Source organism: Chionomys nivalis, chromosome 11 (assembly GCF_950005125.1).
Source record: "Chionomys nivalis chromosome 11, mChiNiv1.1, whole genome shotgun sequence".
NCBI classification, from domain to species: domain Eukaryota; kingdom Metazoa; phylum Chordata; class Mammalia; order Rodentia; family Cricetidae; genus Chionomys; species Chionomys nivalis.
Window position 1 is genome coordinate 44,488,169 of NC_080096.1, and position 26,953 is coordinate 44,515,121.

The window sequence follows — 26,953 nt, forward strand, 5'->3', positions numbered from 1 at the left end:
TCGGTGGGCCTTTGAGCCGCTCTTGACTTAGGCATCCCATTATCACTGTCTCCGGGAGCCTTCCCAGCCCCGCCTTGTGGGATTGCCATGATCTGACTGTGAAGCTGCGTGCTTGGATGTCAGGGGCGCCAGTGGGAAATACGGAAGTTTTCCCGGACATACCATTGAGACATGAAGGAAGATACTGCTCATCCCCTCTCTCCTGGCTCAGTTTTATTTCGTTGCCCCAGGCAGTGGGTCCACCAACCCCTCCCTTAATTATGTAATTATGTTTTCCAAAAATGTAGCCAAAATTTTAAGATACAGGAAATAAAAGGTTCACAGGTCAGTTTATTTTCATTTATTTTCCAGGAAAAAAAATCACATTTCGATAACAACTTACATTAAACTGCAGTTTGAAATAGGAACCCTATTTGCAGTAATACATCATGATGAGTAATTTCATATTCAAGATTTTGTGAGATGGGTGTCTGGAAGAATTATGAAGGAAAGAACATTTATAAAAATTACTGGTTACAAAAAGTGATATCCACACTTTTACTAACTCATAAGGCGAGTGACGTAAAGATGGTATCATGATTATTTTCAATCTGTCCAGCCACATTCCTGCCACCCTTGCCAAGTAGAGAGAGAGCTCCCAGCTGTCCTCGGAGGGAGCAAGCCTCTGCTGCTTTGTCGGCTTGGACACACAGGAAGCATTAGAGCTGTACTGCAGTAATTTAGGCAGTAAGGGTCAGGGAACACAGGTGGAATAAACAGGGAGGGAAAAAGACGAGACATTGACTTGTCGACTCAATTTAAAATACACCTTGAGTATTTGAATGCACAGTTTCTTCTGTAACTATTTCATGTCCAAGATGTTTTGCGTGATGATATATTCAGTATAGAATTATAAAGAGAGTCAGTGTACTTTTGCTACATGGATCACAGACAATTTGATATAAAGGCCACTACCAGGGCAAAGTACACATTGATAAACATTTTCTCACTGACTGAATGGGTTGCATCATAGTTAGAAACACAGCAAGAATTCTCTGTGATGCCTTTCCTGGTTTCTTATTGTTAAAGAAGAGTAAAACACCAATGGCTTACACCGCCTCTTAGTGGGGATGATGATTCAAACTGACCAACAGGCTTTGCCCTATACACGTGGTAAACCAATGAGGAATCTTTTCACTTGATACGCACCGGTGTTCAAGCAGCCAGAAATCAGCCCTAGGAATCCCTGCCTGGCATGCAGGGTAGATCTGTGGTAGGTAAGACTAGAGGGTCACCACCATATCTCCTGCTGGTTTCCAAAATAAGCACTGAACATCAATTTCCAAGTTTCCTTTGGCAGAGATAAGGGGCAGGGTGGGGTGGGGTGGGGTGTGTGTGTGGGGAGAGAGAGAGAGAGAGAGAGAGAGAGAGAGAGAGAGAGAGAGAGAGAGAGAGAGGCACCAATATCTTTCATGCATATTCATTTTAAAAAGCAGTAATCAAACACCAGTCCTTGGAATCAATGCAACTTTAAGAGCTGTCGTCCGAGGGATTCCTAAGAAAAAATACCAGGTTTTGGATCTTCTGAGATAGTCATTTGGTAGATTATTTTAAACAGCTTAAGGTGATGACGAATAAATGACATTCAACATTCATTTTGCCCGAAACGATGTCAATAAGTTAATGGAAGTGTCAATAAGTTAATGGAAGCTCAAAGAGTCAGACGATGCTCATATATGGATGATATACTCAGTCTATGAAGCAGGAAACTTACAGAGATCTGAATGGACAAAAGGCTGGATTGCATTCAAAAGATGTAAATGTCTTTTCTGTCTAGTACGAACAAGTTTAAATAAAGGAACATTTTATAATTTGACTTTATGTTAGAAAATTAGTTTTAAAAAAAAGCAAAAGGCAAAACAAAACCCGACACTCAGGGTTGGCCCTCTGACTATGCCGAGAAAGCAGTACATTGCTCTTGGTCTTAACCAAAGTGGTTTCACAGAATTCCAAAATTCATGTAAAAATACTACCAGTATCGCTCAAACACGATTTGGCTTCTTGAAGCTGTTTAGTCAAATATAATTGAAGATTCTTCACTAGTGTTAATTACTTCAAGAAGTTTGAATCTTTTCAACAAATAGGGGCTTGAAGTGTTGATCACAGACTCAGGTCTTTAAAAAATTAAAATATTTCCATGTCGGATTAAGAGTTCTTTAGACAATAATGTTAAAATTCACTGAAAGATACTAGCGAGCACAGATAACAATTCATGTCCAATGGCCAAAATTCCCTTAAAGCTACAAGCTTGGCCTATCCTTCCTTCTTATAATATTTGACTTACATGTCCTCCAGTGGAGCTGTGAACTAGAATTAAAAGGAAAGTTTCCTGAAGTTCCTCAAGGTATCCTTATAAATAATAACACCCTCTTCCCAGTTCAGCGGCATTCTAAGTTCCATGAACTGTGACAGTTATTGCCCACATCTGAAGAGTGGCGATTGTGGCAAAGGACCATGTGTTTTACAACGCAGTGAAAGCTTGCTTGGGCGTGTAAGCCACATGGTTTGGAAAACACCAATGAGTGTACTCCTAACATACTGTACTTCTTTTTCTTTACAACAGCAATAGGGGTCACTTTAGTCTGTATTGGCTTTGCGCTGAAACCTTTTTTCTCTAACAAGGCTAAAGATTTATTTAGCACAGGCAATGTGCTCCAGGAATAAAGGAAGGAAATCAGAAGTTAAATCTGGAGACTAGATTATTATACTTATGACACATGTCAACAAGCCTCTTCTTTTTGTGCAGCACTGCCTGCTTAGGATAGAAAGCAGAAACTAAACCTGGGATCAATCAGAAAGACTAGCCTGACTAACCAAAACCTGAGAGTCCTTCACAAAGGAACTTTACTTCAGTTGGATCCTAACGATGTAATTCTGCCTTGCGGAAGATAACACAGTCCCCGAGCAGCGATAGGTGAGAAAGGTCAGTGCTTTCTTTATGTTTCTTTTTTAACATAAAGAGTTGTAGAGGGTTCATGCCTGTCTCGCTTCTCATGATTATATGGATTAACACAAAACATGAGAGAAGCCATGTTTAATTCGTAAGTGAGAGAGAATGACTTTCTCCATTGTTTGCCAAAGGAACAAACAAAACCAACACAACACAAACTGAAAGCCAAAGGAGTAAGGAAGGTCCAGCAACGCTCAAGAGATACATGAGCATGGTAGAGAGGAACATCAGGTGTCACTTGGCCTGAGCTGTTTATTTATGCCAACAATTTGACTCCTTGGTTAGTGAGAACATCTAGGGGCTTCACGAGAACACCACACTCCTGCATATTAAGTTTCTAAGCTGTATTTTGAGCCTACTTTCATATTACTATAAATTTTGCTTCCGGTGTTTAGAAGCTGCCAAACAGAAAATATTACATGACAAGCTGTATACATTTTCACTGACCGTGATTTTGTAAAATGCATCCTCTTTGGGGGAAAAGAAAGCTCTAACACACACACACACACACACCTCTAAATTTGCATATTTTATGATCATTTAACATTCATTGACAACCTGTGATTGCTTTGAGAAAAGGCAAAACATAGGAAAAATTGATACAATTATTTTTGGAAAAAGCTCATCTGTGCTTAGAAAGCCAAGAGTCTATGAAATAATGTCAGTTTCCAGGCCAGCGCTCCAGAGTCCCTAGTAGCTATTATTAGACTGAACTGAGGGAAAACACTAGAAAAAATGGCATTTACCTTTGAAATTAATATTTAAGTCTGCTATTATGTGAGCAGTAAATAGGGCCTTAGAGATCTATCAGGGTCATGATGCTCAGATTTTGGATCCTTATCAATAAACATATCCCCAAGTACCATCCCTAGAGATTTATAAAGACTTGCTGGTATTCATTTGCAGTCTGTCTAGGTTCTGAGATAGGGCCCCAATTGAAATCATTACTCTACTACTGTTTGGGAGTAAGGGGTCCCACATAGCATCCTTCGAGAGACATCAGTTCTCTTAAAATAACATCTTATCAGGCCCACCTGTAATCCTTTCAATGCAAACTTTTCACAGTGCCTTTTATTTTGACATCCAACTCGATTATTCCCCCAAAATTAACCAAAAGAAACAGCAAGGTACTCATTCTGTGGCTTAGGACAGCTGGGATTCTTTGGGTACTGTGATGTCGCCCTGGGGAAATTAATCAGGCTAAAACTCAGTACCGTCATTGGGAAAACAAGGATTGAAAAGCATCTTGACCTTTTATTTAGAGGTTGAACGAAGCATTATCTGCAGGGACTAGCAGCTGCTGCACACTCGCTTCACAGCTATTTTTATTGCGTGGCCACGAACCACTGTGAATGTACACGTTCTTATTTCTTTTTTTTTTTTTTAAATATTTATTTATTTATTATGGATACAATATTCTTTCTATGAGTATGCCTGCAGGCCAGAAGAGGGCACCAGACCCCATTACAGATGGTTGTGAGCCACCATGTGGTTGCTGGGAATTGAACTCAGGTCCTTTGGAAGAGCAGGCAATGCTCTTAACCGCTGAGCCATCTCTCCAGCCCCACGTTCTTATTTCTTGAAAGGCGGGTAAAGCGAGCGGAACGTCCAGTCCCTAGAGTCGGAAGGTACTTTGGAGCCCTTTAGGTATTGTGACTCTATATTTCAGTGTCTGGAGGGGAGCCCCTCAATACTTGGCAACATTCTGCTTTCTAGGATTTCAGGCACAGTCTTATTAGAAAAATAAAAGTTTCATTACGAAAAGCTTGAAAGCGACCTACGGATCCCTTCGCACACTACAGGTGAGAAGGGGGTGGGGGGCAGGGACTCCCTCCAGAAGGAGACTTCAAAGTGGAAATGTGCGTAGCTACGGCTCTCAGGCTTTGCAGACCGGGAGTGAGAAGAAGTTTACAGAACAGCAAAAAGCACTACTGTCTCCCTTTGACCTTCCTGTCACTTGGAACCCTCTGCTCATGGACAGCCTTTCTTTAGAGGTAAACTGTGTCCCAAATATCACACAGGGAATGGTCATTTGAGCCGTGGGTATATCACACAGAGTTTTAGATTAGTACTTGCAAGGCCAATTATGATAAAAATCAGACTAATGTAAACAAGAATTTATTTTTTAAAATTTCATAAAAATAGGGGATTTCTTTGAAGAGGAAAACAGACTTTCTACGTGGCCAAAATAAAACATTTACACTTCTTATTAGCTTAAGAACAAGAGCTTTTAGGAAACAGCTCTGTGGCTAACCAGAACTTGCTCTTAATTCAGCTCACTGTCCTGCAAATCATCTGCTACCCGCTAACCCACTTTCTTTGGACAGAAGGAAATCTGACTCCATGGATATTGTTAACTGAAACCTTGCCTTGATGAGGACCCCATCTCAGAACATGAATTCTTATCCCACAGTGCTGCAGATACAGTTCTGACAGGAGATGAAAGCCTGCAAGATTAAAACCAGTTGGAACACCAGTCCATTTCTGGTGTGGGCATAGGCTACTTGACCCAGTTTCTGAACTGGAAGAAACCCCACTGAAGCTCTGAATATTCAAGTCTTAATTTTGAGATCACCAACTGCCATTCCATTTTGCCAAAGTCAATTAAGGGATTACAGGATTTCTTCACAGTTTTGAATTTGATTCCTGGAAACATTTGAATAATGTTAGAGACTATTCAAATCTCTATCTTTTAAATATATTTTTACGATATCCATAAAATTATTCTTTGGGAAGAAACATCATGTATTTAAGGAACAATTCATCCTAAAGCGATGTAAAGTAAGATATAAAGAGAAAGACATGAGAAACAGTAATATTTACACATTTTAATATGCTTTCTTGTTAATATTCAATGTTTTTCCATGAACTGACTACTTAAAAACATTTTATAATCACATTGTAGATAGGTTTCATTTTCCTGCTCCTTACTCTTCATTGGCTTAAATTTTCATTTCCCCATGTTCCATAAGATTTAAGTTTTACATTTTATTTCTCTATTTTTGTTTCAAAACCAAACTTACTGTGAACAAATTAGTTTGTTCAAAAAAAAAAAATAAGACAAAAAACCCAAACCTTCAAAGCCAGACTGCTTTGGGGAAGAGCCTTTTTTTTTTTTTTTTTTTTTAAATAGTTGAATTATTCCCAGGTAAAATGGAGCATCTCAAACTGGACATTCTTCTGGTAGCAAGCATTGAATGAAGAGAACATAGATTAATCTACGAAGCTCGCCAGAAACAGCTGCCAATTGAAATTTCATGGTTGAAGTAAGACTTAAAAAATTTAATCTGATTTTAGAATTGAAGGGAGCTGAAGATCTTTGTCAAATTTGAGTGAATACAAAATGAAATTCAGCAGTGAATGTTACACACCCCAACTCAATTGCAGGATAGCCTGGAACAGGAACTGTTCTGTTGAAATAACTTGCAGCTCCTGGAAGACTTAATCTTTAGACCTCCCAGGACAATGCTCCGATCACGTCCTGTGGGGGCACACCTCTCACCTCAGTCCCAGAACTGTGGTATTTACGGAGCTTCAAGGCAACTGCCTGGTGCTTCCCATTCCCCAAGAACAGCAAAGATTCATAGTTTTATACAATGAATATTAAAATCATTCAAAAGTATTCATAGGACAACAAGATTAATAGAATTTCATTTATAAAGCTTATTTCTTCCTTCCCCAAAGATGTAAATGATAAGTTTAAAACTCTCTTTTTGGATCAAAACAGGCAACTTTTTTTTTTTCCCTCTAAGGTCCATACTCTCAATGTTTTGATTCTTATGAGTAAAGAAGGAACGGGGTACTCTTGGATGCTGGAAGAGATAAGCCCTTCTGCTCTGAGCAATTGTGCAAAAGTATTAACCAGTTCAGCTACAGAAAGTCTTGAAACTTTAAAAATTATGTTGGCTTTAATCTGATGGTTTAGCAATCTCCACGTTTGCTAAACTGCAGAGACGGGGGCATGGGGTCAGGTAAAATTCCAACATCCTCTGCACTCTTGGATAGAATTTAATATACTTAAACTTTAAATATGAATTGCTTTTCCCTTTTTACACAAGTTATAAAAATAAGAGGCCCTGTTTACACAGTTTGCATTTTTATGAAATTTGCAGTTTGAAAAAAAAGCTTTTTAAAAAGTGGTAATTAATGCTTCTCTTTGAATATGCTGTTAACTTTAGAATTTTTTTTTTCTGAAATAGTTTCTGAGTTTAACCCACTAAACTGAAGCTAGAAGTTTTCTTTAGCACTAGAGGAAAACATAGTAAGGAGTGAAGAAAAGTAAGTTTTTTTTTTTTTCTGGTTCCATTTAAGGTTCTTGATGTGTGGCATCCCCTTTATGATAACTATCAACATTATATTTAAATTTTATATATTGACAAAATGCACTCTATCTCTGTAAGCACTGTGCCGTTCCACAGGACTACTATTAAATGTACATACCACAATTTAAATTACATCCGCTTCAGGAATGGAAAATACTAAAACTCAAGTATCTAAGTGCCTGACTGGAATGAAGGTACAGTTTACAAATACAATAATTACATTTTAAAACCATTAACAATATTACACCTAGAAGTAAATACTGTAGAACTGATCATCATAGGACTGTGTGTGGGAAATCACTGCTGAAAGCCAGGACCTTCCAGTTGCTGGACCCCAAGTATAGATATCGGTTGGTTTTCATCAAACCAGATTAAAACCCGTCTCTCAAACAACAGTTCTCCAGGACATGGGTCTTCCAAGTCCTTGCATGAGATTTTATTAGTTATCTGCCAAGTATTTTCCTGCAAAACAAAACCACAGATCAAAATGTTATCCACAAACTCAAGGGCGTGATGACCTTTTCTTCCTGCCCAACCCCTTGGGGCCAAACATTGCATGTTTGGGGTTCTATACTCCTATAAAGTGGTGAGGTTTTCAGGTTTCTTAGTTACCCACATCCATACTCACCCCTTCTACTTCTGTGGACAGACAGTTTGCTAAGCATTCTGCATCCTGCCCAGGTGGGTCAGGGATTTGTCCCTGAATATGGGAAGTTCTTCATATTTATTTCTGACTTAGTTCATTTGAGAGTGAAAGGGATATAATTAATAACTGCATCAGAACTGCAGGTGTAAAAACCAGGACTCGGAGGAAAAGAAAGCGGGGAGTGGTAACATGCTTGGTTCATATGTGTACGGCTCTGGCTTTACCCCAGCAAGCCACGGACAAGGGCAATCATCTCCGTAAGAGCATCATTATTTGTGCCGCGCTCAGTTTCTAGGCAAACAGATTATGTCTGTAGACTAGACCTTTTCTTTTCTCCTTCTTCCTTCTTTCTTCTTTCTTTCTTCTTCTTTCTCCTCGTCCTTCTGTCCTCTCCCTTTCTCTCTTCTCTTTGAGAGAGTGAGAGTATACATGTGAACATTTGTACTTTGGCAGATGTGTGCAAATTAGAGACAGCTGTAGGAGTTGCTTTTTCCTTTTTATCGTCTGATTCCAAGGAGTCAAATTCAGGTTATCAGGCTTTATAGCAAGTACCTTTATCCACTGAACCACCTCACCAGCTCAAAACGAACACATGTTATTATTTTTTAAATCACTGTGTGTGTATATATGATATGTGTGTATGTATGAGTGCATGGGGTAGCGGGTGTGTGGAGCTCAGAGGACAGCTGTTTCAAGTCTTTGTCCTTTCGCCTGTGAGGGGATTCTTGGGACCTAATCTAGGTCCCCAAGCTAGTGTGGCAAGTGCCTTTAAGCCCCGAGCCGTCTGGCCACAGATACATTAATGGTTGCTCTAAAAGTCAAAAAGCAGATATTCCAAGACCTCAGCTTAGCCAGACAATTCTAAAATACAGAAAGTCCAGATGTTGAACAAAAACCTTCCAAGGAATCTAATGCTGCCATGCTTTAGGTATGCCACACATTTTTATACTCTTTCTCCTGTTTAAAAAAGATACATTTTCAGGTAGGAGAGAGAGTCAAACCCACGTATGTCAATCTTGTTGACAACACAGCAGCAGGACTTATCCCCCTGACTTTAATATAGAGATCAATCACGAGGGATGACAGCTCAGTCCAACATAAGACACGGACCCAGCACACCCAGTCAGAGCCTTCCCACTTGGATTGCCAGTTCATCTGTACTTCATTCAAATATCAGTCTGCTTTCTAATGGGAAGTAGGGATAGGTGTGAGGAAGCAGGAGATGAGGAACAACACTTGGTTCCTGCTTGACGAGGGGCAGCAGCACAATTTCTGCCAACGAAACCAAAGCTACCCATTTACCTGCTGCAAACCTCTTCTTGATGAGTGAAAACCGGTACCCTGCTCCAACAAGCTCGATGTCACAGCCAGACAGTGTGCTTCCTTCACTTGTGAACTGCACAACCAACGGGGAAGGTTTGCTTGGGCCTTCGGATAACTGAAATCTTGCCAGTAGAGAACCTACGCCTTTAAAAGAAGAGCATTATTGCAAGATAGAGATGGGCAGCGCCACTTTGCACATAACTTTGAAATTGCATTTGAAATCAACTGTGCAAAATTGGACAGCCTAGAAAGCAGTGTATATTCTTCAGTTACAAAATGATGGTGAGTAAAAGCATCCTTGGGTATTATGAGTTGATGTGGGGTTCCCCTCTGTATGCTGTAAATTATTTTTATTACCACTGGTTAATAATATTAGAAGCTATTTTGGTCAGTGGCTTAGCAGAGTAAAGCCAGGTGGGAAATCTGAACCCCCCCCTCTCTATATATAGATACACTCTCTATATATTCTCTATACATATATTCTCTCTCTAATATATATATATGTGCCTTTAAGCACCGAGCCGTCTGGCCACAGATACATTAATGGTTGCTCTAAAAGTCAAAAAGCAGATATATATATCTTGATATATATATCAAGAGAGTAGGCAGAGTCAAGGAGGAGCCATGTAGCTGCTAAAAGAGAAAGATACTGGAAAATCTTACAGCCTTATGGTGATACAGATTAATAGAAATGGGCTAATTCAAGATATAAGAGCTAGCCAATAAGAAGCCTAAGCTATTGGCCAAGAAATATTATAATTAATATAGTTTCTAAGTGATTACTTTGGGGCTGAGTGGCTGGAAAATGAAAGAGCAGTCTCCTATTACAAATGGCACCAGCATGGGGCAACTACATCCACATTAAAACTGAGAGGGCTCAGGAAGGAATTCTAGACACAAAAGAACAGAGTTATGCATAGCTTCTTGGTAGCTGCATTTTTTTTTTTTCAGATAGATTCTGTTTGCTGGAGGCAAGCAGAAGAACAGTTCCTTAAAAAAAAAAAAAAGTCTTCCTGATTCTGTTAGTGGCAAAAATTGCATGGTTTACTTTAAGAGATGGCTTCTTGGTACATGCTGGCAGAACAAATTCTGGCTCTTTCAGGAGGTTCTGCACTTAAATGGGGTTTGTGAGAAGTGTGTTACAAATTACTTAATGGCAGCATATACTTGCTGTGTCCTTGGAGTTAGGGTGGTGTGCATGGCTCACAGAGCTGGCAGTGAATATGCCTCAGCTATGTTGGACTGGGCAGAACAAACAGGCAGGGCTGTGGAGTTGGTCCTAGCCACACTCACTTAGCATTTTTAAAAAAGCATTCCTAGTCAGAAAATGATTACAAATATGCAATAAAGACAGATTCAGTCAGAAATAGACCTCTAAATGGGTCTTAGTGTGTTTTAAAAATGTATGTAGGCTTGGAAGAGAGAGGAGAAAGAGTATAGACAGTTATAAAAGAAAACAAAGTCTTTAAAGAGACAGTAAAGTAATATGAAAGAGTTCAGACAGATTAAAGGAGTAAAGAAAAATAAGCCACGTAAAGGTAAAAAAATACAGTGAGAGCCTGGGTTATACATATTATTGTTTTCTTTTAATTTTTTGACTGCAGAAAGACATTTGATTCAGGGGGATGCTAAGCTAGACCAACATAAAGGTATCTTGACTTCAAAATTTGAGTCTAAGGATATGTTACTTTGGAAAAGAGGTTCTGCTTTTGATCCCACAGAAGATGAGAACCTGTGGATTTCTTCCAGGTTAATGTGGTTTGATGGAACAAGACCCCCTGAAAGGTCTTTATGAACCCCTAAAAACACTTCACCCAACAAACAGCAGGAAGCAGTTTGGAGGGATAAACACCCAAATTCCTAAAATAACTGTTTATGAATGTTTATTTTCATTTAAAAGGGGGTTGGTTATAAATGGTTAAATGGTCACAGTCAATGTCTTTCTAAAAAAAAAGGGGGGGGGAAGATATGATATAGAGATGAATACTTTACATTGGTATGGATTCTGGTCTATTGATACACATTTAAGGTTGATTTTGTTATACTGTGTATATGTATATTTCTACTCTTCTTTAAGGTATTATGCTCATCCAGCTCATTTAAAATGTAATATATATTAAGAAATACAGGTTAATAGATAGTCATCTTTAATAATTAAATTTCAATCATGTTAGTTAGGTTTTCTAGATGTACAAAGATATATTTCAGATGAATAGGTATTCTTCAAATATTTCAAAGATATACATAATATGGAATTTAAAATGTTTTAAGAACTTGGACTTTTCTTGACAGTGAGACATGTCTGCTTCTGGCAGCACCAATTACTTCAGAGAGGTTGATGGGCATTAAAGAAACTCCTTATGGAATTTGCCTTCAACGTGACAAGGCTAGCCATTTGGGCAAGAAACTGCTCTTGCCTGGACTGCTTGATGGTATTCTGTATGAACTGGACATGCAGGACCCACAGAAAAGTGACTGCTGAACATTCCAAAAGATGGGATGGTCCTTCAGGGTTCCTGCTTCACAGAAGAAACTGCCAGACATTCTGCAGGACACAGAAGAAAGCAACTGATGAACTTTGCCATTACAAGGCAGAAAAAATCTTCAAATTTCCTGCTTCATGGAAAAGTCTGCCAGATACTATGGGCCTGTAGGCTGAAGATGGATGCCCCGATGTTACAGAATCACTTTGGGTGACTGTGCAGGCAGCAATATGTCTCTGTCAATTCTAGAGTTTTGGAAGTTGCTTACAATGCACATCCTGTTTCCTTGGTAATTTTATGTCCTTTTGGGGTCTTTGATGGAGTTGAAGATTAGATAATTATAATTATAGCTTTTCTTAGTTATGATAAAAGATAAATTAGTTATAAATCTTTAGATTCACAAAGATAGGATAGATGACTAAATATTGTAACTGTAATTCTTGCTTGATACCTATTTTGTTATATGTAATTTTACTATGTTAAAATTAAAACCTTCCTTTTGAATTAGACAGAAAAGAAGAGATGATGAGGGATTCCCCTCTGTATGCTGTTTTATTACCATTGGTTAATAAAGAAGTTATTTTGACTAATGGCTTAGCAGAGTAAAGCCAGGCAGAAAATCGAAACAGAGATATATATAGAGAGTAGGAGGAGTCAAGGAGACACCATGTAGCTGCTAAAGGAGATGTTAGAAAACCTTACTGGTAGGCCACAGCATAATGGAGATACATAGATTAATAGAAATGGGTTGATTTAGGATGTAAAAGTTAGTTAGTAACAAGCCTGAACTTTTGGCCAAACAGTATTGTAATTAATATATATTGTTGTAATTAATATGTATATATATATAAACTATAATACAGTTTTCGTGTGATTATTTGTGTCTGAGCAATAGGTAAACAAATGAGCAGTCTCTGCCTACAATGAGTGACTGGTTGAAATGGGTCAGTAGAATGGTACTTTAAAATTTGCGACATGCCCCAAGGATGGCTCCATCCTTTTTAACTCGCGATTAACATGAAAGGAAAAAAGACATCTACATAGACTCTGACACAAGATAGACACATGTCTCCTGAAGGGCTCTCCTCTGCCACAAGGACAGTCTATGTCAGGTGAGGTCTTGGTGGGACACCAAAGGGGAAGGTTCACTAAAAGCCCCTTGCTTTCATGGATGTTAATAACTAAACAAACATTCTGCTTCTTTCTAGGATTACAGGGATTTGGGTTCATAGTTGGCCGACACCTGTAGGTTATCTCAGATTTAAGCCTGTGATTGCATTACCTCCATTTTCTGACTTCTGGGAGATATCAGGAATTTTCCATAATATTCTTTGTTGCTCAGCATTCCTGAAAATAAAACAAACGGCTTTTTTACATACCAAGGAGATGCGACATTTCCAGATAGTGTTAATTAAAATAAAATGGGCCTCAAGATGTGTAGCTCTTCCCAACCTCATATATACCCCTACATACATAAACGTTCTTCCTTCCCCTTATCTAACCAGCCACAGAAATGTGAGATAAATAGGGAGTGATACACCATTTAGAACACATCTACCCAGAAAATAGATATGAAGTGTTTGTTAATCACTTAGCTTAGGTAATTTCCATTGTAGTCATTGGTTAGCTCACATTAATTTTAAATAAGTATTCTTTATTTTGCTGTTGCTAGTGGAAAGACTGGTCCCCCAACTCCTGCCCCCCTCCCCCCAGATTTGCTGAGGTCCCTTCCCACAGTAAAAACCCTGGTGCTAAAACTCTGCAGTCCCTTAACCAGAAGAAGCCCTTTTAAGGAGCAGAGAGGGAGGAAGTTTTTTTGTTTTTGTTTTTACCAGACCGCTGGAGGAAGCACAGCCTGGAGCTTGGTCACTCCTCCGTCTATGGGGACCAGGAACTGCACGTTGTTAAGGGCCACTGCGGTGGTCATGGCATCCGTGTTGTATTTATAATCTATGCGCAGGTCAGTACTCGCAGGCTCACATCGCCAGTTCACTGCCAAGTTCAGAGGTGTGGACTGAATGCCCTGGGCAGACACCTTACCCAAAGGATAGGAGAGAGAAGGCGTGAGTTTCAACTGTCAGTCAAACCAAACCAGAGACTGTGATTGGCTCCCGCCAGACTGGACATATAAACCCGCATGCTGTACTATTATTTGTGCTGTTCCCAAACAGGGTTCCAGGGTTGATGGGGGAAGATCATTGATTAAAAAATAAAGAAACTGCTTGGCCCTCATAGGTTAGAATTTAGATAGGTGGAGTAAACAGAACAGAATGCTGGGAGGAAGAGGAAGTGAGCTCAGACGCAATGCCGCTCTTCTTCAGGGCAGATGTGATGAAGCTCCGACCCAGGATGAACGTAGGCTAGAATCTTCCCGGTAAGCGTACCTTGGGGTGCTACACACATTATTAGAAATGGGCTAGTCCAGGTGTGAGTGTTAGCCGAGAAGAGGCTAAATATAATGGGCCAAGCAGTGTTTAAATGAATACAGTTTGTGTGTTGTTATTTTGGGGCATAAGCTAGCCAGACGGCCAGGAGCTGGGTGGCATGAACACAGCCCGCAGCTCCCCACAACACAGGGTAAACTGCTGAAGTTCAGGCTCTGGGTAGGAGTGCTGTGTCCTTGAGGAAACTATTAAGGTTACAATCACATATACAAGGTCAGCTGTGGAAATCCCTACAGCACCTCAGAGTTCAGAGTGCATTTTCTGTCCTTAGGGAGGTGAGGCAGCATATTGGTTAAGGGCTGAGGCCAGGAGACTAGACACTCTTAGGTGTGAGTTCTAGTCCTGCCAGTCAACAAACTGATTGGTCTTAGACAAGTTAGGTGTAACCTCACTCAACCTCGGCTACTTTCTCACCTGCTAAATGGGAATGATAACAAACAGCGTGAATTCCTAGGTTGTCAGGAAGGTTCGAGGAGAAACAGCACTGTGTCTAGCTTATAGCTAGAAAATGACTCCTGAACAGGTTAACTATTAATATGCATGCCATGTTTGCTCTTCACGACAAACCAATCAGGCAGACAATGTTGATCACTGCCCTTATTCCTTTGGGGTTTGTCAACATCAGGACCTGAATCCAGATCCTCTGCTTGGAAGAACTACAGTGTCTGAGGTCTGGTTAGAGTCAGTAGTGAGCGAGCTAGGACAAGAAAAGGTCAGGTTTGACTGTGATTAAGAAACAAGATATTCTCTTAAGACAGTGATAACTGTTTGAGTTCCTGGTCTGTAGTGCAGAATTCACCCCGTTACTCCCTCAGCACCTGTCAGTTGCTAATAGGTCTCTGGCTAGGGCTTGGACCCTGTGGGTTCATCACTGAATTATTTTTTTTTCATCACTGAATTATTTACTAGCAAAGGTTTCATTAGAGCTATTTCATGAAGCGGTCACAGTAGAAAAAAATCCAGGTCATTTATACCCAATCATTTCAAATTAAAAGTCTTAGAACACTTGTGATCTGACCATGATTATGCTGATCTAATTTATTAATAATCTATCACATTTAAAATAGATTTATTTATTATATGTATGTATATATGTGTGTGCTTGTGTGAATTTATGTACACCACACGCATGCAGGAGCCAGCAGAGACCAAAAGATGGCCTCGGGTCCCCTGGAACTGGACTTACAGGCCACCATGGAGTTGTGAGCCGCAACTTGGGGACTGGGAAATGAAGCCATGTCTTCTGCAAGAGCAGTAAGTGCGTTCGACAGCTTTTAACGTCTGACATATTTTTCCATCTCTAACACTTACATTCTTGATTAAGTGTGCATGTGTGTTTTCAAGTTCATTTTTAGGGAGCATGTTTCTATAATTTAAAACTAAAACACCTCACTTTTTATTTATGGGTATTTGATTAATATTCTCATTAGTCCCCACATGGTTCTTTAAGGCTTAAGGTTTTTATAACTACAGCACTTCAATAATATTAAAAAATGTTGCTTTTATAAAATAGCAGGCCCTTTAGAATGTAAAATTGTAATGTGGAATAGGATAACCCTGACCGTACCATATGCTTACCTGATATTTGAGCATGTCCACATTATAATATGTAGCCTGGGGCTTTTGTTCAGAGACTTTCTTTAGGTGAGTCATCAAATTTGGCATGTTTACCCAGAATTCCTTGGTATTGGCATCATTTTGTGTATTATCACTACGAAGATAGAAAGAATATCAATGATTAAATAGCATCTCATTGACACCATCTTCTGTACAAGAAGCATTTTAGAAGATGGTCTCTGATTTCTCCATCTCCTTTGACAATCCAAACTCTTGAGAGAGCATTCCCAGGGGGATTCTCAGGGATAATATGGTGCATGGTGTGGTGTCCCGTATGCCTCCCAGTTCCCACAAGGAGGCTCTGCTCTGCTGCCAAACAGTCCCATGAGCTCCTGTCTACTAACCCAGCCGAATGACATCTGGGTGCTTTGAAGTGATAACTAGTTCCTCATCCATACTCAGTAGCTCCCCCTACATTCTCTCACGTCTACCTAATCAGCCAATGCAATAAAGGGGGAGTAAATAGATTTTCCTTTGAACTGACTTGTAATAACTTTCAGAAATTAACCAGTTAAAAGACTCTGAGGTGCACACACGTAATCCTAGCTTTGAGTTGGCCAAGGCAGGAGGATCACTGAAAAGGTTTGCAAATTTACAAGGAAGAATAGCCCACAGTTCCTGAATTATTTCACTTAAAATGGTGTTCATACCATAAGAATTTTTTCTATTATTGGGCTCATCACCTACTGTTCTTCTTTACTGTTTATTAGTGACAAGTGAAACAGGCATGTCTACGTTGTCCCCAATATGGACTTTCCTTAAATGCCTCTTTAACCCCTTTAGAAGTTGGCCACTAAAACACACAAATACATATGAAATTACATATCACATACAGCACCACACACAGAAAACTTGACAGCTAGCACACAAAACCGCTGTCTGGGTTTCAAATCTATGTGCACATCTGCACTGTGGGGGAATCAGCCACGGCACTATTCTTGCAATGGAACTCTCCTTATGCAGACACAGGGTACTAAGCTAATCATCTCTTTAAAGCTGTATGCAGAATCATATTTACCAGCAGAGAAGTTGGGGGTTCGGCAGGACGTGCTCTAACCTGCTGGAATTTATCACCCGAAAAGTCAGAGCGGCTGGGGATGGGTTGTTGGCAAAGTGTCTGGTGATGCCGGCGGGGAAGGACAAGACCATCTCTCCCGTAATCTTGACAATGCACCTGGAACACCAAGCACATGAGAGGAAAGAGAAGAGACAGGGTCAGTGTGCGGGATGCTGGAGGTGGAGGAATAGAAGAGGCCGGAGTGACTATGTAAAACACCTTGAGTTAAATACAAAACAGCCACAATTATGCTCCCAACCACCAAGTCATTTCTAGCTCACCTGAGAATTTGAGAACTGTTTCTGTTTTTTAAAGAGCTTTAGTTGTAGGGAAATACATGTTTCTACAATGGGTGGCAATTTCAAGAACTAGAAATTTGAATTTATCATTTTGACTATCTGTTTTGGGGAGTAACAAGTACCCCTCTAACTAAAGAAAAATCGTAAAGAAAAAACTGGCCTAAAATGTACTGATGGTGTGTGCGTGAATGTGCATGCTTTTGGGGTAATAAGAGTACAACCTGGGGGAGTGGGTTCTCTCCTTCCACCAGGTGGGGCCTAGGGCTGGAGCTCAGTCAGGTTATCCATCTTGGAGACAAGAGCGTTTACCAGTTAAGCCACCTTGCTGGCCCCAAAGTGGTTGGCTATTTTGTTGAACGTGTTTTGGAGTATGGAAGACCAGCACAAAGAATATTGGTGGGCTTCACAAATCGAACCATCTAGTCTTGTGTTTTTGCTTATTTGGAGATGATCACCTGCATTTTACCATTATACCTCACTGGGACTTACTTCAGTTCTTTGAATAGTGTGATTAGTGTCTTTTCTGTTCTCCAAGGTAAAGTTCTTACATCTTAATTTATTAGTTCTTTAGTCCATTATTTTGACTATTTTGTCACAACTAAATTAGTCATAGAAATTAAAACATGGCAAGATGATAGTTTAGAAGAATTATCATTTTTCAAGGCTTCATGGAGGTATGAATATGATAAAGTGTAGCTACTTTTAAATTCTACACATTTGTCATACAAAATATAATACAAAATCAATACATAGCCAAGCCCCATGTTTCCATTGTCCCCAAACATGTCTCCCTTCGGCCCAGTTTTACAGTCCTCGATCCTAGGTACCTGCTATGTGCTTTTATCACTTTGCATTGTGTTGCACTTCCTATAATATAATCTAACAGGTGTGTGCTTGGGGGCGGGGTCAGACCTTGTTCCCTGGAAGAATTATCTTCAGATTTGCCCCTGTAGTTCATGCGTCACTAGTCCATTTATCTCTAGTTTGAGGAATGGACATATCATTTTCTGAAAGAATAAATCAATTCAGCCACTAAGGAATATGAGAGTCCTTTCCAGCCTTCATCTGTTACAAAGATGTGATCAATGTATGCAAATAGGTCTTTGAGTGGCTGTGACTCTAATTCTTTCTTGCTAGGTATGAGGGATCACTGGGTCACATGTTGGGGATATCTTTCACTTTTTGTTTGTTTGTTTGTTTTTTGAGACAGGGTTTCTCTGTGTAGCTCTGGAGCCTGTCTGGGCACCAGCTCTGTAAAGCAGGCTGGCCTTGAGCTCACAGAGATACACTTGCCTCTGCAACCCAAGTGCTGGGCTTAAAGGCGTGCGCCACCTCCTCCCGGCACCTTTCTCTTTTAATGAAACAGCCCACCTGTCTTTGTTTCTTTCTCTGCCATGACCCTCTCTCTCTGTGTTTCCTTATTCTTTCTTTCCCTCCTTCCTCCCCTCTCTTTTTCCTTTCTTCTTTTTCTCCTCAAGTGTTTTCTAAAATGGAAAATACAGCTGTGTGAATCTCCTCAGCATTTCCACAGCCTCACCAACACTGAGCAGAATCCATCTTAACTTTAACTATTTGGTGAGCAGTGAGGTCTCATTTTAACTTGACTTTAAAGACTGTCTAAGAATCTTAAGATCTTTTAAAAGGTTTAATTAATCAATTATTAATTGTGTGTGTGTGTGTGTGTGTGCGTGCGTGCGTGTGCATGAACCCTTGAGTGATCATATTTTGGAGCATGGAGCCCCTAAGCAGGTGGTGATCGAAGACAATTTTCAGGAGTTGGTTCTGTTCTTTCACCACATGGTTTCCTGGGAGATGGGGCTTGGATGAGCAGGTTTGGCAAAAGTGGCTTTACCGTAGCTTCCAACTTTGTTCTTTTGCAAAATTGTTTCAGGACTGGGTCCAAACAAAATACAGAACCACAGCATCAATTTCAGCATAAACTCCATTTCCAAGCTTTCAATTCCAACCCACTCTCTACTTCCTACTCTTGGAGACTTAGTATGTATATATATTTTCCTTTGGTTACACCACCAGATAAAGTTTGCCAGTAGAGGGCACTGAAGAGACAGTGGAAGGAGCTTATCTAATAGTTTCCATACTCACAAAATGAAAATTTTAAATTATTGTACTTATAGATTACTAAATTCCATGTTTGTTGGATGTGGTTTTCTTTCTCAAGGAAAATGTTTTTGACCTTAGTGACTGTTCCTCTCAGCATTTGATGTGAATGTCAGTGTGTCATGTGAACCTGGCCTTTGAAAACTTATAATAATGTGAAATGGAATTAAAAATCAATTTCTGAATAAATCCCGGAGCCATGTAAATCCTCACAAATGAAGCATTTATAAAGAAAGAAGACATTTCCACGTCAAGAGGCCTGTGACTTACAAATTGGGTACTCCCTTTGCCACAGTCAGCCATGGCTTCTCTAGCTGGGCTAAAGAATCGGCAGCCAGTTCTCTGTAGGAGCTGTGTCAGTCTGAACTGGTGGAAGGCACCAGAAGAGCATTTCTTCCACGTGACCATACTGCGCTGTGGGCACTGAGCACACGGCCTTTTTGTGAGCCTGCTCCGAGTGCAGGAGCTTGGGCTGCTTAATCAACCTACTTGGGATTATGTACTATGAAAAATCTTCCCCCACCACACCACTCAGTTCAAATGACCCTTTCTTTCCTATCCTCATCATTCGGCCTCCTTACTTTGCCCCCTCTCCTTTTTAAAGGAAATTGTGTGGTCAAAATATTAAGGACTTCTTGTCTTCAACTGCATCCTATTTACATCTCTTCCATCAGACTTTGGGTTATTTTCACATACAAGTATTATTTCCCACCCTAGATGTCTTTGTCTGTGCACCTCATGTCTGGTACAAAGGTCAGTGTGGAGTAATGTTCTGTAGAACTCAGATGAGGGAGTCAGCTGAAGTCCTTTAGCAATTACCACTTGAGCATGTTGAGCCTTGCTCTGGTGGCGAAGACACCACAATGGAGAAAGGATCAAAATCCAGCTGTTGGAGCTTCCGTGTCAGTGGACAGGGAAAGACAGACAATGGACAACAGGGAAAAATGCATGTATGAGGTGTTAGAGAGGGCTATGGGGGAGGAGGACGCCAGGGATGGAGGTTGGCAAGGGTGGAAGGGGAGGGGTGCTGCTTTCTACAGACTGGGTGAGAAGTTCTGTTTGATAAATTTGCTGAGGAACCAAAGCAAGGGGACAAACTGCTCAGTTGCATGGGAGAAAACAGAGAGAGAGAGAGAGAGAGAGAGAGAGAGACAGAGAGAGAGAGAGAGACAGAGAGAGAGAGACACAGAGAGACACACAGAGAGAGAGAGAGAGACGGAGAGAGGGAGAGAGAGAGAGAGAGAGAGAGAGAGAGAGAGAGAGAGAGAGAGAGAGAGAGAGACCGAGTGGTAGAATGGGTCATAAAAGAGAAAAAGCTACAAGCTAACATGGCTTAAGTGGAGAGAATTGAAGGAGGAGGGATGTAGATGAGGCGGGAGGGAGTAAGCCAGGCTAGAGCAGAGAGAGGGCAGCTGGGTGTGGCTGGAAGCTCTCCACCAACAGAGCACAGAGCACCTAGGAGTGATGCGCTATGACAGGGAAGGACTGCAGAGGTGCCTGAGGTGGGAGCTAGGAAGGTCAGTTACATCTCTAAATACATCAGTAAGTGAAGGAATGAAAGGCAGTCAGAGAGCAAGCAGAATAGGACCCAGCGCCTGATTCTCCCCTGATTTTCACCAGTGTGTGTCATAGTGTGTGTGTTCTCTCCACATTCCTACTAATTTTTAAGTAAATATGCTTCCGTTTTTCTCAGTTCTTATCAGCCTCAGTGTTCAAGGCATTGATCAGCCAGTGGTGGGCGGTTCTTCTAACTCACATAACAAGGCAGTTGTATACATTCTTTGTTCTAGCAAGTCTACAGGACTAACATGTATGTAATAAGGGTTCATCAGCTTCAGCTGACAGTGTTTATGTGCTCTGTATGAGCCTCTCTCCCCATTGTTTCTCTTTCTCCCATGTCTTGCCTCTCTGGATCAACCCTGGGCTCAGTATTTGTTTCTCTGTATTATTGTAGACCTGGAATAAAGCCTGGCTGTTGTTGAGGGAGCCATGACGGTGAGGAAGAATGAAAGACTCAGTGACTGGGTAGGATTCTTTGGGCTCTATTGGTTTTTCAGAATAGCGTTAGTAGAGCTAGACTTTTTGAAACAGGGTTTCCGAAGGGGATAGAGGACTCAAACTTTGTCATGCGACTTGCCACCTGAAATGTGTTGCTCCAATTATATTGAACTCTCACTGCTGAATAAGATCTGCAATGCAGTCTGTAAGCACATCTGTTGCTTCTCACTCCTCTCATTCTACATTGTAAGATTTTCTAAGCCCCGTTCTTGCGAGTGAAAAAAGAACTAAGAGCAGTCCATCCCTCACTTAGCTTTCCTTCTGTTTATTGCTGGAATGCAGGCCCAGAATTACATCAGTGAATACCCTTGGCAGTAGTGTGGTGTGGGTGTTTGGTGTGCCGGGTGGATTAATAGTTCCTGCCAGTGGTTCGGAGTCAGAATTCCCTTTGTTACTGAGTGTAGAAAGCTGTATATCTCTCTGTGGGGGAAAATGCACACATAGGATGTGGTTCGTGTCTTTAAAGTGATTTCAGAGAACTTGTAGAATTTATGGATCTGATCCACAGACCTCTTTCTCAGCAGGGAGGATGGTTATATTTAGAGTGTTTCTCCCACCCCCACCCACTAGACAGGACAGGTTTTCAAGACGATAGAGGTCCTTATCCCACCCAGGCTTACTTGCTCGGGTCTGCTCCTTTGAAGTAGGCGTTGACGGTTTCTGTGAACGCTGCAGCAACTGGGAGGGTGTCCTGAGCCCCCATAGTCAGAGGACTGGGTCCCCTGGAAGAACCTGTAGGAGATGGAATGCTTCCATTTATTTGTGACTTACACAAAAGGCACGGGCACATTGAACTAGAGCTCGCTAAAGGACCGGGGGCAGGGTCTTTTACCAAAAAACCATGATCACACAGTAGCTGTGTGTTCAACACAAGCACAAGTATTTAAAAGGAAATATTTGGCCGGTTTATAGACAAACACACTTGACATCGATTCAGCTACTTGGCTATGGGAGAAAAATCCAAGCAAAGAACGAAGCCATAGGGGTTTCTCCACGTCCTGCATAAAGCATAGGGCAGTATTTGCATGACAGTTTGTGCTGGTGTGGCAGGTGGTTAAAGGAGAGAAGCTTCCTATTTCCCCGCTAGAGCCTTCCACCCAATCAAGTAGTCAGCCTGAAAACCTGCATTCCTTCATTTGGAAGAGATGAGTCACATGGTGTCACATAGCTCACAGCCCTTTTCTGCATCATTTCCTTTTTTAAAAGCCCAGTTGCTCTAGGATTTAACAAGGTCAAGCTCCTTGCCTAAAACAAATGCTACCAAGGCTACACCGTTGACTTGGCACTGAAAAGAAGGCACTGCTCACTCGATCATCTTGATCAGTATCTCTGTGTCCATTGCACACCTACTGTGTGCCAGCAGAGGCAAGGCATGCCTCCTGCGAGGTGCTTCACCCTACCTTCTCCTCAGCCTGGGGGATAGGCAGGGAGAGTCACATTTTACAGAAGAGGAAGCCAAAGTTTGAAGGGCCATATCCAAGATGATACATTTACTGAAGCAGTGAAAACAAGAATCCACATCTAGATTTGCTTTCCTGTAAAGCCTGTATTTTTTAGCATCACGCTGCGTGGTTTGTCTCCAAGAAACATTTAACTGCAAAGAGTTGCTGCAACATGGAACTTCAAAAGCATAGAGTTTAGTTTGCTGCTTTGGTTCTTAGTTTCTAGGCTTGGTACTGAACATGGTATCTATGCCCCATGCTTGCTGCATCATCTTTCTACCAATGGCGTATGTTACGCGCATTGGGGTAACCCATCCTTTATATGTCTTCCTCCTCAACATAACCTTTCCTGCTCATTCTAGTTCATTACACTACCCCATCCCCAGTTTTTTCTATCTTCATTAAGCTCTTACTATCTTGTACTTGGTAATAGGTTGTCAATTTTTTTTAATTTTATTTATATTTTATATACGAGTGCTCTGCATGTACACCTGACATGTATGTCAGAAGAGGGCATCAGATTCTATTATAGATGGTTGTGAGCCACCATGTGGTGGCTGGGATTGAACTCAGGACCTCTGGAAGAGCAGCCAGAGCGCTTAACCACTGAGCCATCTCTCCAACCTGTGTAGGTCATCAATTTAACATCTCTTAGTTAGTATCATGTATCATGCCCTAGTGTAGATGTTGAGGATGCTCAAGATGAGTTAGACATGGTCTCTGTTCCCCTGGAGTTCAGTGTACAGTTATTGCTGTTCTCATACTCAAAAGCATCACCACCACCACCACCATTACCATTCACAGCAGCACTGACCTCTGCCATCATTTACTCACCATTAGTATGTGCCCTACGTAAGTAATAAGCATGATATTCACTTAGCAAACCACCTATGTGTTACACACATGACTTCCAGTCTGCAGCGCTGCTAGGAGGTGGTGGAACATCCAGGATATGGGGGTCACATGGAAAGAATTTAAGACTTAGGCAGTACGCTCTTGAAGGAGATATGGAGGCTTTAACCCTTTCCTGTATAACTCTTTGCTCTCTGGTCCCCATGAGGGAGACATGTCTCCTCTATTACATATACATTTCTGACATTATCTACTGTACCACCATAGCCTAGGACACAGGGCCAAGAACCTGTGACGACTCCAAATAAACTTTTCTTTAAGTAGAATATCATTTTTAAAAATTTATTTATTTTTATTTCATGTGTATTGGTGTTTTGCTTGTATGTATGTATGTCTGTGTGAGGGTGTCTGATCCCCTGCAGCTGGAGTTTCAGACATTTGTGAGCTGCCCTGTGGGAGTTGGGAATTGAACCTGGGTCCTCTGGAAGACGCAGCTTGTGCTCTTAACCACTGAGCCATCTCTCCAGCCCCTAGGGTGAATACCTTAAACATTTGGTCACAGTAACAGTAACCAATCGACATTTATAGAGGACAATGGCTTCCCCAGCGGATGGCAACAAGTGGGTGAGTGGAGAGGGGCTAGGCTGTTACCATGACGGCAAGGTCATGATTCCCACGTGACCGGAACTTGGGAGTTTGGTGAGGTAGTAACACAGAAAGTTTATAGCCAAATAGAGTAAGTCAACAAATGCTTTAAAAGGTTGGTATGAGAGAGAAAAAAAAAACAAAACCAAACAAAAGTGAATGGGTGGTTAGGAATTAAGTGAGGAAACATTTTATACAACTATTTTGGGAAATTTTATATGTGGAAACAGATACACTCTTTTGAGAATATACATGAAAATCTTGAGAAATGCATCTATATACAATGTTTACATAATCTAAAGTAGAAGTATTGATTTCTTGAGGTTTTGGGGGTTCCTGGAACTGAGATTAGAACAGTTCCCTAGAAAATGAGAGACCCATGAGCTATCTGATATAGGGAAGGTTCCACATTTAGAACATGCTAGCTATAGTGTAGACCTAGCTAAGAGAAAGCGGGGAATGGCCCAGCATATGAAATAGAAAGACTCAGTGCCTAACAGGAGAAGACAAGTCCCTAAGATTTAGAGCTACTGACTGTGCAATGTTGCAGAAAGGCAGCAAACTAAACAGACGTTAATAAAGGACAGGTGCGTGTGCCCTATACACCACAAAACCATTAAAGTGATTGTGTATATTGCTGGAGAGACATCAGAACTTGTCCAGTTAGATTGTTTCATTCATGGTTTCTCCAGAGTGGAAGCAAAACACTGAAAGAATGATGGGGGTAGGGGTGAACTTGAACTTGAAGACTAATAACACACAACGGTCAGGATCGCTCTGGACTGAGTTCCTAGAGTGAGGGGCAAGTAGTAGATACAGATTCTGAAGATGCTATGAAATAAGCCAAGCTTGAGAAGGGGATACACTTCACAAACCATACTGCAGTGCCCCTTTTAAATAAAACGCCAGTTTAAACTGTCGTAAAATGTGATAGATTTTTTTAAAATCAAGTATCAAAGGAAAGTAAAAAATCAAGAATTTTTATTTTTTTTTTATTTTTTGTTTTTTGTTTTTTTTCGAGACAGGGTTTCTCTGTGGTTTTGGAGCCTGTCCTGGAACTAGCTCTTGTAGACCAGGCTGGTCTCGAACTCACAGAGATCCGCCTGCCTCTGCCTCCCGAGTGCTGGGATTAAAGGCGTGCGCCACCACCGCCCGGCAAGAATTTTTATTGTTATTTAATGACGTTTTTGGCCTCCATTTGGAAGTGGTTTACGACCACTACAGTGGACAGGGAGAGACACCAAGCTTGTCATAGGGGGACGGCATCTGCGTTCTGATGGGAGTTATATTTTCCTTCTAAAAAATGGTGGTAGGTTTGGCGTAGTCACTGTGTTTACTTTTAAAGTTGTTGCTTCCCTACTTTTTAAATGTAAATATGATTCTGGGTATAGTCTTTGTAATGAACTGCTGTCATTTGTGGAAGAAGGGTTAGGTTTATATGTATGTGGATGTGGATGTAGTCACTAAATGCAACCAGTTTAAAGGCTACTGGGAGATTTACAGAGCTATAGTTTATTAAACTTGCTTAAAAATCTCTGTAATATTTTCCTTAGTATCAAAAACATACTTGTTTAAACATTTTAACAGTATGCATCTTGTAATTGATAAAAAAAAAAACAAACAAGTGGAACCTTCCCACAGAACACTTGTCCTCACTATTATTGCCTGTAAGTGGGCATGTGACTGCAGAGGGAAGTTACGAGCTTCTCTCGTAGTCTCTTCAGTTGAGTTACTAAAATTAATTTCCCTTAATGTGCCTGATTGAATTTTACTACACTGGGATTTTATTTCCCTCGAATATGCTTGGAAAAGAAAAATAAATGTTGTGCTTTGCTGTAGTAAGAATGTGAAAAATTAATTGCCGTGGGAGACTAGCTCATGTGTGTGGCTGTGCACTTCTTTGGAATTTCAATCCTATAATTTTGAAAGGTGGGACAAAAAGGCTGACTGATACACATTATGGAATAATGCCCAGGTATTAAAATGCTAATGTTCAAAAATTTCTGACTCGTTGTCAGGGAAGCTGTTCGCTTTGCAGAAACTTAGCAATAAACTTAGAAAAATAAATATAGATAAAATCCTGGAGTGTTTATGTATAGTAAAATTAAATCATCTATGCAAAAAAGCACACAAGGTCAAGATTATAAACATGTTTAACAAAACCCACCTGTATCAATCTCTAAAAAGTGCGATTTTTGGGTGAAATTTTTAGTTTGTGCTTTTCAATTTTTACAAGTGTTTAAGTCAATATAATAATCAAAAGAAAGCAAACTTTGAGCTATTTGCAAGTGCTTTGTAATGGCCCAGAAGATATGTTCCAAGAGGAGGGAGGGCACATAGTCATGGAGGGTTGGATCATAGACACAAGCTGTGGACGCCCAGGCGCTCGCATGGAAGGCATCAGAACAAAAGCGCAGCAACATGATAATGGAGACCGTGGTCATTAGATCACAGACGACTTCACTTTTCTTACGTGTTTGCTTCTCTACGTTTTCTATAGTGCCCATGAGCGATGCCTAAACACAGTGGGAACTATTTGGGAATTTTACACTGACGCGTCTATATTTCTAATTTGTATCTCTTGCATGGTTCCTGACAGTTCAGAAATGGATGCGGGTAATTTTGAGCCCTATTGAAGGTTATTTTCCCAATGGGACT

At 40.7% G+C, this 26,953-nt stretch overlaps 1 protein-coding gene across 18 annotated transcripts in view; it reads right to left on the reverse strand.

The window, feature by feature from the left end:
- Positions 1-312: 312 nt before the first annotated feature.
- Positions 313-26,953, reverse strand: part of Sgip1 (SH3GL interacting endocytic adaptor 1) — a 181,682-nt gene continuing 155,041 nt past the window's right edge. For all 18 annotated transcript variants that reach the window (XM_057785325.1, XM_057785339.1, XM_057785338.1 and 15 more), the window contains 7 exons: positions 21,977-22,088; positions 16,843-16,998; positions 15,786-15,918; positions 13,596-13,798; positions 13,046-13,110; positions 9,260-9,424; positions 313-7,773 (listed from right to left, as the gene is read on the reverse strand). In XM_057785325.1, coding sequence (XP_057641308.1) covers positions 7,751-7,773; positions 9,260-9,424; positions 13,046-13,110; positions 13,596-13,798; positions 15,786-15,918; positions 16,843-16,998; positions 21,977-22,088 — 857 coding nt within the window. In that variant the 3' untranslated portion in view covers positions 313-7,750. The remainder of the gene's footprint in view (positions 7,774-9,259; positions 9,425-13,045; positions 13,111-13,595; positions 13,799-15,785; positions 15,919-16,842; positions 16,999-21,976; positions 22,089-26,953) is intronic.